At 55.4% G+C, this 17294-nt stretch overlaps 2 protein-coding genes across 11 annotated transcripts in view; both read left to right on the top strand.

Moving 5' to 3' along the window:
- The window catches only part of AMPD1 (adenosine monophosphate deaminase 1), a 39464-nt gene extending 27672 nt beyond the window's left edge, over nt 1-11792 (top strand). Inside the window, exons 3-16 of one of the 7 annotated variants that reach the window (XM_043533324.1) lie at nt 3-177; nt 1437-1599; nt 2998-3163; nt 4137-4356; nt 5204-5333; nt 5776-5970; nt 6280-6411; nt 6546-6709; nt 6891-7017; nt 7606-7772; nt 9682-9802; nt 10485-10658; nt 10944-11054; nt 11404-11792. In XM_043533324.1, the coding sequence (XP_043389259.1) occupies nt 3-177; nt 1437-1599; nt 2998-3163; nt 4137-4356; nt 5204-5333; nt 5776-5970; nt 6280-6411; nt 6546-6709; nt 6891-7017; nt 7606-7772; nt 9682-9802; nt 10485-10658; nt 10944-11054; nt 11404-11562 (2204 nt within the window). In that variant the 3' untranslated portion in view covers nt 11563-11792. The other 6 variants (XM_007059625.4, XR_006286794.1, XR_006286793.1 and 3 more) reach the window with 6 other exon arrangements.
- Nucleotides 11793-15375: 3583 nt separating this feature from the next.
- The window catches only part of DENND2C (DENN domain containing 2C), a 46303-nt gene continuing 44384 nt past the window's right edge, over nt 15376-17294 (top strand). Inside the window, exon 1 of one of the 4 annotated variants that reach the window (XM_027822048.3) lies at nt 15376-15465. The gene's annotated coding sequence lies outside the window, so the exon portion shown is untranslated. Of the gene's footprint in view, nt 15466-15978; nt 16324-17294 lie in introns of those variants that run through there. The other 3 variants (XM_027822051.3, XM_037885393.2, XM_027822042.3) reach the window with 3 other exon arrangements.

The following is a 17294-nucleotide window of genomic DNA, read 5'->3' on the forward strand; positions in this document are numbered from 1 at the left end:
AGAGATGGATGAGGCGATGCGCTCCTTCGCTGAGAAGGTCTTTGCCTCTGAGGTAAAGGACGAGGAGAGCAGGCACGAGATCTCACCTTTTGATGTGGAAGAAATCTGCCCCATCTTGCACCATGAAATAAGGGATCACATGATCCACCAGGAGGCCACGGCCACGGCTGACAAGCGGTAAGAGCTGGGCAAGGGGCAGCAGGCCTGGGGCACTGTGGGGAGGGACAGGCTGAAAGCTTCCCATCTCTGACACCTTCCGTGGCCCTGCTAGCCCCTAGCTCCAGCACCTGCCCTGCCCCTGCATGCCCTTATCTCAGGAGAAGAAGATGGAAACTTTAACTATGGCCTGAGAATATCTCAGTGAACCCTCTGGGACAACCATGCCTGGCCATTGTCTGTCTGGCCTAGAGGTTCCGAGGCCGTGGCCATGGAGAGCCTGCTGGGAAGCTCATGCTGTTTGTTTCCAGGTGCTTCATCACATTACATGTACAAGCAGCCTCCCTACCCCCAGCACACACTCCTCCGTGGATGCTGGTGTCTGGTGGCCCCAGGAGTGTTGTGCCAGGGCTGGGCCCACAAAACAATCCCTGTGGTAAGAGGTGGGTACTCCCCAGTGAAAGTATTTGAAAGCCCTGGTTGAATCTGGCCATCCATCCATCCAGCCTGTCTGTCCAATTGCTCTGTGCTGCATGCCTCATCATGCTGCCTGAGCATCGCCCAAGGGCTGGTGTGTTCAGCCACTGCTCCCCCGCTCTTCAGAACCTGTTGAGAGGGTGGCAGCCTAGTGGAGATGAGTGCTGCGTTGGGCCTCGAGACCAGAGGCCTGTTCCAGGCTCCACCACAGATGCCCTGTGTGCTTTTGGGCCAGTCACTTACCTTACCCAACCCTGCCGCACATGGGGCAGAGGGGCAACCCGCGCTAGTGACTGTGAGGCATTCAGAGACTGTGGTGACAAGGGCCATGCAAGTACTCAGGCAGACAGATGTCCAGTTATTCTAGCCAATAATCTAGGATTAGTGTCAAATGAAAAGTTGCAAACCCGGCTATGGCTGGAAACATCATGAAGCTCTGACTCTCGGAGAGCCAAGTTTGTGGGACCAAAGCTTCTGCTGCAGCCTCTTCCCCCCGACTCCCTTTGGTACACCTGGGACAGGAGCTGGAACATGTCACTCGCCAGCCAGGCTGTCCCTTGGCTTGACCCAGGGAAACAAACAGCATCTGGGATGGCTGAGGCATTGGATTGTGCTGTCCTATCAGTGCAGACAGCCAAGGTCTGGACTGAGACAGGAAAGGAGATGCTGCTAATTGCACTATTTCCCTTTGAATACCTGGGCGTAGCCCTTTGACCCCTAGTGCTGGGCAGGGCCCTGCCATGCCTGCAAGGCACATGGTGCTGCCAGTGCCCAGGCTGAGGTGGTCACCCCGTCCTCTGCAGGAAGAAGCGGATTTCCCTGAAGACAATTGCACTGGCTCTGCCCATGGCTCATCCTTCTGCAACCAGACTCTCTACCATTGACGAGTTCATTGCTGCCTCGCCACTGTACCAGGCAGTGCCCGACTTCCAGCGCGTGCAGATCTCAGGGGACTATGCCTCAGGGGTAAGTGCCAGCATGCCTCACTCCCTCCCAAGTCTTAGTGCCATTTCCTCTTCCAGTCTTCCCCACAACGCCCTCTGCCCTCCTCTCTCCTGGCTGCTTGCCTCAATCCCTGCTGTCACCTGGGAGCTGGGAATGTGCATGTGAGTGCCCCTTGTTTAAATGCATAGGAGAGGCCCCACTTCTCTCAGCTCAGTCTGGGCAGATGGCAGCACCCTGCTAATTCCCTAGTGATCCCAAAGGTGCAAGCCAATGTATGTGGCAGAGAAACTCATAGGCTCTTCTCTGTGGGATGACTGGGAAGGCACAGGGCCCTTGTGGCCCCTCAAGAAGAGATGCTGGAGGGCGGCAGATGGAACAGTTGCTGAGACCCCTTAGTACATCCCTGCATAGCGCTCCAGCCAGTCACCAGGCCAGGGCAGGGGGGCAGAAATGCAAGGCTGTGACTGTGCATGCACTGAGCTTTGTCACTGTGTGAATTGCATGCACACACCCCGCTGCAGTGACTGCCAGGCCCATGCTCAGCATGCACTCTGCCTGTGGAGAATCAAAGAGTGCAGGTGCAGCCCCACCCACCTGGGTCAGCTTGGGGCCAAGCAGCAAAGCATTTTGCTATATGAAGTTTAATCTGTTACTTGCAACTAGTATTTTCAACTTTATTTTTGTAAGGATCAGGAAGTCAAGTGAAGTATGTGTTATGGCCAAGCAGCAAAGGCAGGGGCCATTACAGGACGGTGTGGGTTACAGGTTCTTCTGGCAGGACACTCCTTGGTGCACTGAGATGGCCGCTCCTGCATCACTCCCTAGCCGTGGTCCCAGCCAGCCACTGCAGCTGCTGGGTGGCAATGCCCTGCTCCTGTCGCTCGCCAGTGACCAGGCCTGACCTCCCGGGGCTGCCCACACAACACTTGCCTTCTGCAGTAAATCAGATGTGCTGACGATGTGCTGGGTCAGATGAAATTGAAGCGGGACCAGCTTGTGCTCCTAAAATAGCTCCTGCACCACCCTAGGCTGCAGCTTCAGAGTGAGATGTCAGACAGCAGCTGGGAGTCATGCCCCAGGACAGTGCCCCTGATGGCTTGTCCTGGCCTCTGGGGCTTTACTTCTACCTCAGCAAGGACCTTTCCCATTGGCTCTGGCCACTGAACTGCCCATAGCGCTGTCAGCCAGGCTGAAAGGGCAGGGCTTGGAGAATGGCTGCCAGGCTGCCTGCTTGGGCCAGGCATGTGGGGGTGGGCTCTGGGGGGAACCCAGGCCTTGCTTTGGTTCAGCTGTTCTCCAGCATGTGCACAGCGAGTGTGTCTGTCTTGTGCGTTCCAGCAAGGCTGGGAGCTCCCACAGGCTCAGGGCAGACTCCCACATGCTGCAGACACCACTGTCCTCAAAAAAGAACTTTTGCAGGTCACAACTGAGGATTTTGAAGTCGTCTGCAGAGGCCTCTACCGGGCTTTGTGCATCCGGGAGAAATACATGCAGAAGTCGTTTCAGAGGTTCCCCAAGACCCCGTCCCAGTATCTGCGCAACATTGAAGGCGAGGTTTGGCGAGCCAATGATGGGTGCGCCCCAGGTAACTAGCAGCCATGGCTTCCAGGGTAACTCACAACTAGCACAAACAGGAAGAGTAGCTGGGGAGCCCAGGGCTGTGCAGGCAAGCAGATGTCCTGGGTAGCGAGGCCGGGGGTGCTGAACCTGCATCTATCTGGGGGAAATGACTCCTGTTGTTGAGGCTACAGGAATGCAGCCTCACCCCATCGAGCTTCAAACCTGTCTCCAGCAGAGACTGACCCCATGATGTGTGGGGAGTGGAGCCCCTCTGAATGCCCTAGGTCTCTGCCATGCTCCCAGTGGGGTGAGAAGGTCCCCTGCTGCCTTGTAAGCCATCTGAGCATGACTGGCCCTGTCCCTCCTGGTGTGATTCCTCCCCGGATGCTGTGAGGCTGAGGAAGGGATCTGCCCCCTGCTGAGTGCAGCAAGCTTGGACACAGCAGCTAGGAAGGCATCATGTGAAAGCAGATCTCTTGTGGTTGCAGCGTCCCCTGCATACGCTCACTCGTCTCCGTGCCCTAGATCCCTCCAGAGCTGCCAGATCTCCACCAGCAATCTGTGTCTCTGGGCAGGCTGCGCTCTTGCTCAGGCCTGGAGAGACTCAGTAGCCAGAGAGCTGGGATGCCGGCTCTACCACCGGAAAGGCAGGGAAGGGCCCCCAGAGTAGGGTGATCAGTTAGCAACTGTGAAATAACGGGACAGGGGGTGGGGAGCAATAGGCACCTATATAAGAAAAAGTCCCCAAAAGTGGGACTGCCCCTAAAAAAACGGGACATCTGGTCACCCTACCCCAGAGGAGCACGTTGGCAGCAGCGGCTTGTGTCTGTCTGGGCCCCATGCTGGGCAGCCATTGGCCTGGCCTTGGGTTCCAGGGTGGGCTACCTGCATTCATGGGCAGGCTGGCGCTGCCTCTGCCCTCAGCCCCGAAGTACAGCAGTGTGGCAAAGGCTGCCCTGCCAGGCCCATTGCTCACCCGCACTCTGCCTTCGGGACAGCATTCACCCCCCCTGTGAAGGAGGGTGAGGACCCTTTCCAGTTGGACAATCTCCCTGAGGACCTGGGATACTGCATCCGCATGCAGGGCGGTGTGGTCTATGTCTATGCTGACGCAGTGGCTGCCAGACGCGGGGAGCCCAAGGACCTGCCTTACCCCAACCTCGAGGACTTCCTCGATGACATGAACTTCCTCCTCGCCCTGATTGCACAGGGACCCATGTAAGTGCCCAGCCAGGCCCCCACCCTGACACTCAGAGGGATGTCAGGGGACCCCCATCAGGCTGTGCGCTGCAGAACTTTGCAGCCCTCAAGCAGGACACCAGCTCCCGCTTCAGTCAGAGGGGCTGGCCAGGCCCCCAGCAATACCTGCCAGGCCCCTGGTGCGCAGAGGAGCCCAGCCCTGCTGCAGGCCTCCATGGCTGCCCTCTGGGACTGAAGCATGGCCTGGAGGAGTTTGGCGGGATGCTGTCACTGCCCCAGCCGCTGGCTTCCCTGCTGCCTTTAGGGACATGCTAAATGCCCTGTCTGCCTGGCCCCACACAACTAGTGATGGAGGGAGTGTCGTTATGGGGCACAGAGCCAGCCCCTGGCACTCATGGGTATTAAGGACCCCAGGGCAGTCTGGGTGAAAGCAGCTGTTAGCCTTGGTGTCATGGCTACAGCCCCGTGTGGGTGATGACAGGCCCTGGCCATGTCACTCAGAACCTGCTTCTTCAGGCTCAGTGCTAGGAGCTGCCATGCCATGTTGCTGTGCACCGTTACACAGCTGCTGCTGTGCCCCCGAGACAGCTGGGTGTCCAAGGAGGCTCCCTTCACCCAGCCCCCACTCGGGTGACCCTGCCGCTGGCTCTGTGGGAGTGCAGACATCACCCCTCCTGGGTACAGTGCTCTGGGGTGGTGCTGGGTGGGAAGCGCTATAGGATTCAGGTAATTACAGCAGGAATTTCATGCCATGTGTGAGCTGCATGGCAGCAGTGCCCTTGTTCGCACCTCCTGTAGCATCCCCAGGTCCCATGCACTCAGCTGGGCCTGAACGTGCCTGGTTCTGACCCTTTGTCTCTGTCAGGAAAACCTACACTCATCGGCGCCTGAAGTTCCTCTCCTCCAAGTTCAGTGTGCACGAGATGCTGAATGAGATGGAGGAGCTGAAGGAGCTGAAGAACAACCCTCATCGGGATTTTTACAACTGCAGGAAGGTGAGGGCCCGGGATGATGCAGATCCCGGGATCCGGCCTGCCAGATGGGCTGTGTCGCGGGCACGCGGGCTCTGCCTTGACTCCTTCCTCCGCAGGGCAGGTGATACAGGCACTGGTGCTGCTCCGGCAGCTTTCTCCATCCCGCACCTCTCCCTGGGGCAGCACAAGCTGCTGTGACCCCTGAGCAGACCCTGGGTCATCCCTGGAGGTGTGAGCGTGTGGAGGCATGGCTGGGGTGCAGGCACAGGGAGTACCCTCCTCTACCCCAGTGGTCACCATCGCTTACTGGGATCCAGGTTGATGTGCTCCCTGACGTCAGGGCAGACTTGCCATGGCCACAGGCAGTGTCAGCAGCATTCCTTTCTATGGTCCTGGCTGCCCTGCCTCCTCACCAACGCCGTCTGGGCCCTGGCTAGACTGATGGCTCCCCTCTGCCTGGCAGGTGGACACCCACATTCATGCTGCGGCCTGCATGAACCAGAAGCACCTGCTGCACTTCATCAAGAAGTCGTACCGTGTGGACGCGGAGAGGGTCGTGTATGACGCCAAGGGCAAGAAACTCACCCTGAAGGAGCTTTTCCAGCAGCTCAACCTGCACCCCTATGACCTGACGGTGGATTCTCTTGATGTCCACGCTGTGAGTCTGTTGGCCTCTGCTGTAAGACGTCCCATGCCTGCCCTGCCACTGGGCCATGCCCCCACATGTCCCATGGACACCCTCACCTACCTCTCCTAGGGCACTCCATCACATGCCTTCTGTCACCTGGGACCCCTCCCCAGGCACATACTGCACCAGCTCTGTCCCATGGCAGGGTGGCCACTTTTCCTTGTCTAGAATTGGGGTTAATCCTCTCCTTTCCAGTGAGGCCTTAGTCCATTGCACCCCACCCCTTTAGGTCCATGAAGCATTATCCGCCCTCAGCTCTGACCCTGATTTGCACCCCAGGGGCGCCAGACCTTCCAGCGCTTTGACAAGTTTAATGACAAGTACAACCCGGTGGGAGCCAGTGAGCTGCGTGACCTCTACCTGAAGACAGAAAACACCATTGATGGCGAGTACTTTGCCACCATCATCAAGGTGAGCGTGGGGGGGGGGGGTCAAGGGACACAAGGGGCACCAGTGCAGCAGAAAGGAGCCTGGAGGCCCACAGTATGCCAAGTTCCAGCCAGTGAGTGGGGCACACGTGACCACCTGCACCCTTACGTCTGCAGGAAGTCAGCGCTGACTTGGAGGACGCCAAGTACCAGCACGCGGAACCCCGCCTGTCCATCTACGGGCGCTCACCGGAGGAGTGGCCCAAGCTGGCCAGCTGGTTCAACCGGCACAGGGTCTACTCCCCCAACATGAAGTGGATGATCCAAGTGCCCAGGATTTAGTATGTGCCATGGGGTGAAATTCCGGGTGTCGGGGCACGGCTGGCGGGAGGAGGAGCGGCCTCACTTACCGACGTGGCAGCCGTGGGGCGTCCGTAGAGGAGGTTCAGGGGGAGGTGTTCTGTCCATGCTGGGGGCTGTGCAGCTCTCCTGCTGGAGGCTAACCCTGGTCTCTGTCCCCAGCGACGTGTTCAGGGCCAAGAAATTCCTCCCCCACTTTGGGAAGATGCTGGAGAATATTTTTGTGCCAGTGTTTGAAGCGACCATCTGTCCTCAGGCCAACAAGGAGCTGAGCGTATTCCTGCGACACGTGAGTGCTGCACAGAGAGGCCTGGGTCTGACGAAGTGCTGACGGGAGGGGTGGTGCCTCTGGGGCTCAGACCCCACCACTGTCTGCCACACTGGTAAGCTCGGCATTAGCACCGAGCCCTCTGCCACAGGTCAGGGAAGTCAGCCTCCCACCCTCCCTGCTCTGGCCCCCAGCAGAGAAATGGGTTGGGGTTGGGAGGTGCCAGGAAAGGGAGGCCTGTGAGATGAGCAAGCAAGCTCCTTTCTGAGTTTACCAGGTGCTGGGCCATTGAGGGGGGCCCATGCTAGTGGGTGGAGCCCGGCACCCCTCCTGTGCTGCACATGCCAGGCTCTGCACGGGGTTCTGGGCAGGATGAGCTGGAGGAGCTGGGCCCCCTCCTGCACTGCACGTGCTGTGGTGCTTGCAGTGCGAGCGGTGTCCGGCACTCCGTGCCATGTGCCCTGGGTCAGGGAGATGGGTGTCCGAGGTTGCTTCGCCCATGGGGAGGGAGGTGGCGTCTGGCTTTGCTCAGACACCCCCTCGATCGGGAGAGCCCTAGAAGCCAGGGGAGGGTGGTGGGGCTGACCCATTCCTGTCTGCTTGTGCCAGCAGATCACCGGTTTTGATAGCGTGGATGACGAGTCCAAGCACAGTGGGCACATGTTCTCCACCAAGAGCCCCAAGCCGGACAAGTGGAGCCATGAGAAGAACCCGTCCTACACCTACTACCTCTACTACATGTACGCCAACATCATGGTGCTCAACAGCCTCCGCAGGTGGGTCCCCGCACGGGGTACGTGTGCTGCTGGTCGCCTCTGGCGGGACCTGGTTCACGGGCTGTGAGAGGTCCTAGTCGGGGCCAGCTATGGTCACTCAATTAGGGTGAACCGCAAAGAATGGGCAGACAATCCCCATAAAGCTGGTGGATATTCCAATACTTAGATTTACCAAGCCAGCATAAAACAGCTTCTTTATAACCTTCCCGGTTAATCAGAAATCCAAACAACACAGTTCCCTTAAAGCAGGGGTTCTCAAACTGGAGGTCAGGATCCCTCAGGAGGTGGTGAGGTTATTACATGGGGGGTCACAAGCTGTCAGCCTCCACCCCAAATCCCGCTTTGCCTCCAGCATTTTTAAGACTGTTAAATATATAAAAAAGTGTTTTTAATTTATTAGGGGGGGGTCACACTCAGAGGCTTGCTATGTGAAAGGGGTCACCAGTACAAAAGTTTGAAAACTACTGTCTTAAAGTGATGGAGCCTCAGGCCTCCATCTGGGTACCCACGTCAAATATGATGAACATTTCTGTAAATCTTATTTCATTATATAAAATAAAAGGTTCTACCAATCCCAAAGGATCGGACACATCACCTCTCAGATTATTGAATATTCCAGATCTTACCCAAATACATGCTACAGCCAATTCTTAATAACTAAACTAAACTTTATTAAAAAACAAAAGAGAGAGAGTAGGGTTAAAAGATCAATATACATACAGACATGAGTTCAATTAATTGAGGTTCAGATTCATAGCACAGATGGTGAGCTTTGTAGTTGCAAAGAGTTTTTTCAGAAATAGCTCATAGATTATAGTCCAATATCCAAACGTCATATTCAGGGAATATTAGCATAACTGGGACCTCAGACTTGTGACTCACACTTTCCCTGATGAAGCCTAAGCAGATCTGAGATGACAGAATCAGGACCCAAAGATCTTATATACAATTTCATGTCTTTTGACAAGTTTGAGTTCAAAGGGTAATTAGCATGACTTTGAAGGAGGTCCATTACCGGTACTTATTGTTCCTCCACCTTTCACAGATTATTTGCTATACATTTAAAAGAGAGATGAATACAGAGATATCCCGTGTTTACAATTCAGTTAAATGACAGCATGTTCTTTTGACCACTGAATTATCAGAATACAGCATAGACAGGGACTGTTGATTACATTGTGGACCTTACTCATACATATGTAAATATGCAAAACCACAGACATTATCTCCCCACATGTCTTTTGAGGGTTATTTATTCTGCAGGATGTTTAACCCTTTCTACCCATGCATCACACGGGCATTGTGCCCCATATGGAGGGAGGGGATGTTGGCTGTGAGTTGCCTCCAGCAGAAGCACAGAGAGACCTGTGTTCATGCTTTGCAGGCGGTGCTGGGGCGGCTCTGCTGGGGTCTGTGCTTCCATCGCAGAGATTGCCCAGCGCGGGAGCCCTGGAGCTTCCTTGACAGCAGGGAGACACGAGCGATTGTGGCAAACACCTGGGCTCAGCTGAGACTGTCTCCTTGCACCCAGTCTGAATGCACTACGGAGAATAAAGGACAAACACTGAGGCCTGGGGTTGGGCTGAGCGCTGGGGGTCCCATCCCTGGGAATTGGTCTGGCTGGGCTCTGGGGTCCTGTCCCTGGGAGAGGGTCCGGCTGGGCTCTAGGGGTCCCTCCCTGGAAGTGGGCTTCCAGCTCAGCTTCAGCTCCCGCCCAGCAATGCCCTCCCACTCCTTGCATCAGCCCCATGTAGGTGCTAGAACTAGGGGTGCTGGGGGTGCTGCCACACCCCCTGGCTTGAAGAGGTTTCCATCATACACAGGGGTTACAGTTTGGTTCAGTCGCTCTCAGCACCTCCGCTACACAAGTTATTCCAGCACCCCTGCATATATTGCTGTCTGCACACAGGGAACGCGGCATGAACACCTTCCTGTTCCGACCCCACTGCGGGGAAGCTGGGGCCATCACCCACCTGCTTGCAGCCTTCATGACAGCAGATAATATCTCCCATGGCCTGAACCTAAAGAAGGTGAGTGTGAGGGAGAGTCTCTTAATGTTTTTCCCCCTCCCCCGCACCAATGCTGTTATGAGCTGCATGGCTCCAGAGGGTGCAGGGGGATGGTCTGTCCAAGGCCCTGTCTTCACAGCCAATGCCAGTGGCTCTTGCTTCACACCCTCCACTGGCCTTGCAGGGCTGGGGCCCACACACAGACATTAAGTGACTTGCCCAGGGCACCCTGGAGGTGTGTGTGGCAGGGCTGGCAATTGAACCCAGGTCTCCTGAGCCCCAGTCCGGTCCCATAGCCCCACCCCACATGACTCTTACACACTGAACTGTAATATGCTGTCCCATGTCACTCAAACACAGCACTCCCACCTGGAGCACCATGTGTTCCCCAGCACTGAGATCCCTGCTCTGGGCCGTCTGCTTGGAGAAAATGCTGAGGAGGTGAGAATCTGTGCTTGCAGGGTGCACAGACCATGGAGGAACCAACTGGCTTAAGCCAAGGCAAAGCCCAGATCTACTCCCCGTGGATTTATAGGACAGTGACTGACCCTTCCCTTCTCAGAAAGCAGCTGTGAGCTCTGCATCCCAGCTCTCTTTGCCAGGGCATGGAAGGGTTGGCTGTAGGTAGCAGAGAATGCAGCAGCGTCTGCCACCACCCTGCTCTCCACCTCCGCCCTGAAGATGGCCACGCTCTTCCTTTCAGAGTCCTGTGCTGCAGTACCTGTACTTTCTTGCCCAAATCCCCATTGCTATGTCCCCGCTCAGCAACAACAGCCTCTTCCTTGAGTACGCCAAAAACCCGCTGCTGGACTTCCACCAGAAAGGCCTGATGGTCTCTCTCTCCACGGACGACCCCATGCAGTTCCACTACACCAAGGTATGGTGCTAGGGCAGGCCTGGGCATGGAAATACCACCCAGGGTCCTTACGTTGCACTGCAGTATGGGGACATGGGAGCTATTTGTACAGCACCCAGCACAATGGTGCCTGCTCCGAGAGGGCCCTAGGCACTGCCGTAACAGAGGAATGGGAATGCTGGCTGTGCCCCCATAGGCACAGAGCTGTGCCGCAGGTGCTGGGAGGAGTCTGGCTGCAGGGCCAGCTGTTCGTGCAGCACTGTGCATGCTCCTCTCCCCCCCGATATGATTCTTGTGTTGCTCTAGGAGCCCCTGATGGAGGAATATGCCATTGCTGCCCAAGTCTTCAAACTCAGCACCTGTGACATGTGTGAGATTGCCAGGAACAGTGTCCTGCAATGTGGTCTGTCCCATGAGGTACATCTGTCTGTCTGCCACATCTCTCTTGGGGAGGGGCCAGCTACTCAGCAGTTCGCCAGTGGCCTGGGAGTGAGGATTTCCCTTCCTGCAGCTGTGTCCATGTGTGCATCAGAGTGGGTGGGGGAGCTGGAGGGATGGCTCTGCCTGTTTGGAGAGTGACACATCAGACCTGGTGCTAAAGGGAATTCGAGACTCAGAAGCAGCTTCTCCGGGAGGCTGCAGAGGCCTGCCAGTGCTAACCTGCGCACAGCACGGCAGCCGGGATTCTGCAGAGGAAGGCTGTCCAAGGGAGATGAGGGCATAGATCCATGCAGTGCCTTTCATTCTGCTCCCTTGTCTCTGCCAGGAGAAGACCAAGTTCCTGGGGGAGAATTACCGTGAGGAGGGGCCCCAAGGCAACAACATCTGGAAGACAAATGTACCTCAGATCCGCATGGCCTATCGCTATGAGACCTGGTGCTACGAACTCAACCTCATCGCAGAAGGCCTGAAAACCCCGGAGTAGATCCCCAAACTTGCTTGGACCCTGATGCCTCCTCCACTCTGTCAGGGCCGGGGGCAGCCCAGAGCCCCACCCATGCCTGCCCTTCGCTCTCTTGTGTGGCAGCACTCAGAGATCACATGCTTTCTCTGGGGGGTTACTAGCTCTGGGTGTTCAAAAATCAGTAGTCAGGCCCTGAAAATCATGGGATTTTTAACAAATAATAAAGTTGGGTTCTTTTTCTTTGCTGTGTGGTTTCTGGGTCACTTGGTGTCATGTTTTCAGGCATGTCTCTCTAGCCATGAGGGCTGGAAATGTACTCTTTGCAAGCAAAAGGTGAGAATCTCTCTTAATCGCAGGACTCCAGGAGCTGGAGCTTTAAGAAAAAACTCAGATATTGTGAGTGGCAATTAAATCACCAGAGGTGGCAACACAGATTCTGCCTGTTCAGATATTCACAAATCAGAAGCAAATGACTCAGCTCCAGCCTTCTATGAGTGCTGTATCAATGCTGTATGCAGAATAACACCCATCCCAGTGACAGGCTATACTGCACCACTCCATATTATGGGGATAAGCCTATTCTGAGGGAATCAGCCCTGCAAAGCTTCAGGCTGCCCATCCTCATGGCAAGTGCTGACAGTGAGGGAGCACAGGTGAAGGACCACGTCAAGACTAAGCTATCTCTGTCCCTTGGCCCAGCCCATATAAGCAATAGCACAGAAGGTAATGGCAGCCCTGCATGGGTGGGGATCAGGAAAGGGTGGAGCTGGCAGGCATCCGCTCTGTCTCTCACACACACACGGGCATGTGCTGGAGGTGTCTGGGTGGGGGATTAGCTGAACTGTGTTGCCCTGAGCCAGTGACAGGAAGAAATTTGCTCTCACTGGACTGAAAGACAAATTGAGTAGCCAGGGGATCCCAGGTGGTAGCCAATAACTGGCCTAGCTCCCACTGGTCCATTTTTGTTCAGAAACTGTTATTCAGCACCCTTTACGTGCAAAATGATTAAATTATTTCCTTGCCTTTGTAAGCCTCAGCCCTAGCCCTAGCTGTTATTAACAGATAGCCTAATATCCCAACTACGAGCCATCCCCCCCAATAGTTTAAACAGCTGCTGTTTTCTTTCTCAGCTGTCATCAGTACACAAATGCCCTCTCTGTTAGTCTCATCTAGCTAGCTAGATTCTTATTTTTATCATGACATCGCCATGACTTATGGCTGTGTTGAGTGGGGACAAAAAATACAATTAAAGGGTAAACTACAGCCAGAATCATATAAGCGCTGGTTGTTGCCTGGCTTCAGCCCCTACTATTATTATTGCTATTGCAGTAGCATCTAGGAGCCCTGGTCATGGACCAGTCCCCCACTGTGCTAGGTGCTGTACAAACACAGACCATAAAGATGGTCATGCCTGGAAATAAATCCTTCACTAGGCTGCTGAAGGCTGAAATTGATCTGTTCATAATGGATATGTAACGAAGGCTAGAACATAAGCACATACAGACCTGCTGCCATATCCCATCATCATTACTATTTGTAGACCCATAGCACGCAAAGGCTCTCCTTGTGATAGACACTGCACAGCCAGAGTATGTTTCTTCACTTCTGTTCCTAAACTGTGCAGCATTGCAGGATTGCTTGGACATGGCAGCTTTTTTTCTATGATTGGGGGGTGACTTGCGTGTGAATAGTTTGAAAGGTGCCTTGAGAGCCTCATAGATGAGAAAGGTTTCAGAGTAGCAGCCGTGTTAGTCTGTATTCGCAAAAAGAAAAGGAGTACTTGTGGCACCTTAATAATTGGTTAGTCTGTAAGGTGCCACAAGTACTCCTTTTCTTTTTATAGATGACAGAGTGCTTTATAAGTGGAAGTTATTCTTAGTAATAATTTATCGTCCTTTGAGAGTCAAAGCCTACGATTAAATATTTGTGCCATTAATAAATGTACAGTGACAGGAAGGGAATCACAGAACAACTATCCTGTCCTTTGGAATTAATGTCTAAATGTTGCCATCTAGTGGCTTTTCACTGCAGTTACACTGCTGTAACAAACCCAACGGACCTGCATTTACTTGCAAGGGCAGGGGCCCCAACTACAAAACACAAAATTAAAACATATGCAAGTTTCAAGCATCCACAAGTAAATGACCCAGCTCCTGCCTCTTAACCCCACAGAACACTGGCTGCATGTCTGGCGTAGTCCTGGGCCTCGCCTTCAGGACTTAGTTTGTTGTACTGGACTATGGTGTGGAATTTGATTTTCCCTCCAGAGAAATAAATCGAGAGCGTATGGATAGTGTCAGAAGCTGTTAGGTGGTAATATGGTCCATAGGATATTTAATTATATTACGTACTAGTCTGTATTGTGTTATACTGTGTAGCTGCGCTGGCTCCCAGGGCCGTCAGCAACCCCCACCTTCCCTTCTGTTTCACCGGCGGAGGGGAGGGAGAGGGGGGTCCCAGCTATTCCTTCCTAATGGGATTTCCTATTAGGCTTTTGGGGCCTGAGGCAGGATCATCCCAGTCGCTGGCTCCTCAGCTGCTGAATTCTGATATCTCGGTGTGAACCAACGTGAGTAAGTGTGAAGAGGCTTTGGCAGGGCTGTGTGGTCGCTGGGAGAGGCTGCACAACACAGACAGCACATGCCTGCTGAGCTCATCTTTGGCACCTACAGCCCCTAGCCCTGACACAGCACCGTGCAATATGCCGTGGGCGCCGGGCCATCCTAGCACCTGAGCCTGCATGAAGAGTTGGCAAGGCGCAACTGGTGTGTATCACTCTGGGTGGGAATAATGAGGTCACAGGCGGGGTGCGTCACAGTGCTTTTTGTCTGAAGTTCCAGCCTTTCCCAATCCTTGCTGTACCCTCCGCAATGGCCAGATTGTTCCCGTGGTGCCAGGCGCCAAGACTCCAGAGGGTGGCACTTGCCTCCTGCGTGCCCACGGGAGTGACAGGGCTGGAAAGCACCAGGCAGCCTGGGGTAGTCGGGAGCTGTTACGTAAACTAAAGCTCCAGAGGCATGTGGGGTCACGCATTTGTGGGCCTGGATGTTGAGGGCCCCATAGCCTAGCTGTGTTCAGGGGGCAGGAAGCTTGGGCTGGGGTGCAGCCCTTCGGGATGAAGGCCCCATTTCCAAAGGCCTCTAACTCCTGGCTGAGGCAGGCCATATGGGGTTTGCCTGAGCCCTGGACAGGATTTGTCAGGAGTAGCCCTCACCCCCCGTCTGCCAAATGGGATCCCGCCATATAGCTTGGGCCAGTAGTTACCAGACCATGGGTCTGTGGGAACTGCTCGCACCTACGAGTCACTATTGCCTGTGGATGGTCACCTAACTCACACGGCACTGGTGGGGTTGTGCTCCCCGACTGCAGCCCGGAACCCCCGTGAAGGTGTCACTTCCCCCATTCTGGGATGAATTTTCATTTGTGTGGCAATCCCTGAGATGGGCGGGGTGTGGGCAGCCTGTGCGTGGGCAGCCGGTGCGTGGCACTGTACAAGGAACGGGGCAGCACCAGGACTCAGCGGCTCTCCCCGGATGGGTGTTGGCATAGGAGGGGGCGCCCCCAGGGCAGGACAGGTGAGGGTCTCGCTGGAGGACAGGATGGGGAATGGGAGGGCATCCTGGGGGTCATGTCAGGGGCAGATCTGTCTCCCTGGGGGTCATGTCGGGGCCGGGGCTCAGGCTGACGGACCCCACCCCTCGATCCGACCCCCAGCGGCAAGCCAAGGCCCCAGGTGCCAAGGAGCGAACGAGGGTTCTGCGGTGCGTGTCCCTTTAAAAGGCGGAGCTTTGGGCGGGGCCAGGTGTTTGAGTGACTGTCGCATTGCCCAATGGGATGTTGCCCAAATGTATGAAGCTAGAGACACCCGCGGGCCCCCCTGAGCGGGGCTGGGGGGTTTTTGGGGGGAGCGGCGCCGACGAGCCGGTGAGAGCCCGACCTGGGGGGCCTCTGCTGCGGGGACCGGCTCCGGGGATCGGGGCCCTTGTGATGGGCGCCGGGCGGGCGCCGGGGGGAGCGGGGTCGGGGGGTCCCGGGGCGCCGCGCCGGGGGGAGCGGGGTCGGGGGGTCCCGGGGCGCCGCGCCGGGGGAGCGGGGTCGGGGGGTCCCGGGGAGCGGGGTCGGGGGCTCCCGGGGCGCTGGGCACTGCGCAGACACAGGGGGACCCGGGTGGCCAGGCGATGCCCGGACAGTCCGAGACCTCCCTTGCCTGAGAATCTAAATAGACGAGAGAAAAATCAGCAGCGTCTTAGTCCCCAGCGTCCTGGGGCCGAGCGGCGCGGGGGCAGAGGAGGTCGGTGGCTGAGTGAGCCAGGCCCTGCCCGCTGGACCCTGCTGTCTCTCCGCGCTAGAGACGCTGGCAGGTCTGTTGGGCTTCACAGAGCCTGTGACCGCAGAATCCCACTTCATCCCCCACGTGTCTGTGGCTCCCGCCCTGGGCAGCGGAGATGCCTGTGGAGGGAAGCTGTCTCCCCGTCCCACCGAGTTATAATTACAGGGCTGCTTACGCGGCGGGGTGGGGGTGGAACCAGGCTAAGCAAATCCTCCTCCCTCGCTCTGGGAGTGAGTCAGCCCCGGGCCCTATCCCGCTCCGCGGGGGAGCGCTGGCCTGCCCAGCACCCGGGGGCGGGGGCAGGCCGAGCGGACGGAGGAGCCAGGCTCTTAGGCTCGCCGGCTGCGGTCGGTTTGACGCGCTGGCGTGAGCGACGTGCTGCCAATCAGGGAGCGCGGGGCTCTTGGGACCCGCAACAGGGGTGTCCGGAGTTCGGAACAAGACAGCCCCAGGTTAGTCTCTGGGTTAGTTGCTTTCCTGTTGGAGCAGGGTCCTGTGCACTGTGACCGCAGCCAGCAGCTCCCAAATGCTGCGCCCCTGTTTTCCCAGCTGATTTGGGAATTGGGAGAGTTAATGTTCATGTAGTGTCTAGATACCCTGGTGATGGGCTCACACTAGGTACGTGGATGTGTGCAGTGACAGTGCTTTGCAAGGGCTAAACAGGGCTTGTCATGTTGTTCTGGGACTTTCTTTACTGTGTGTGGCATTTTGAAGGTGTGTTGATTTTCTAATAAGATCTCAGAGTCCTGACTTTGCAGCCAGACATAGCGCTCTGCATGGCAGTGCCAAGCCCCGTTACTGTGCCAGCTTCATGTGTGGTTTTTAATAACCAGATGGAGAGCCAGTGAAACAACTGCAGTTTCTGCCTAATGGGGCATGAGCTTTGCAGATTCAATTTCTTTTTGTTCAGGTTTCAATTTTGAGGTGATAGAATTAGGAGTAACAGGATTCTGTATGTCCCTGAATCAGTGTTTTTGGCTTTGCCTTGACCTTTCCTAACCTGGTGAGATCAATATCCCTGGCTAAATCTTGATTCCAGTGAATGAACATTTAAAGCAAGAGAAATGTACCAATGGAAGAATTTCTTGGAGTCTCCCAAAGAATTTCTTAAATGCAAAGACATGGCAGATTTATCAGTGGCAATGTCTATCCCAATGGATTAGGAGAAGATGGGAGAACAGTGTCTTGGAGATTGTGCGCAGGGAAGGGTAGACAGCTCTTCGCATTAAACATCTGTGCAGGATCTGCAGTTCAGAACAGGCATGGCATGGAGAGGAATCAGTGTCTAAACTGTAGATTTTTTTGTTTTGTTTTCAATATTCTGAAGTTGTTTCACGGCCAAATCAGGAAATGTAGTAATGTTGTCTCGTGACCTTCCATTGTGTTTTGGAGAGGATGACAATAGAGCAATTTCTAATACAGA

Source organism: Chelonia mydas, chromosome 21 (assembly GCF_015237465.2).
Source record: "Chelonia mydas isolate rCheMyd1 chromosome 21, rCheMyd1.pri.v2, whole genome shotgun sequence".
Taxonomy (NCBI): domain Eukaryota; kingdom Metazoa; phylum Chordata; order Testudines; family Cheloniidae; genus Chelonia; species Chelonia mydas.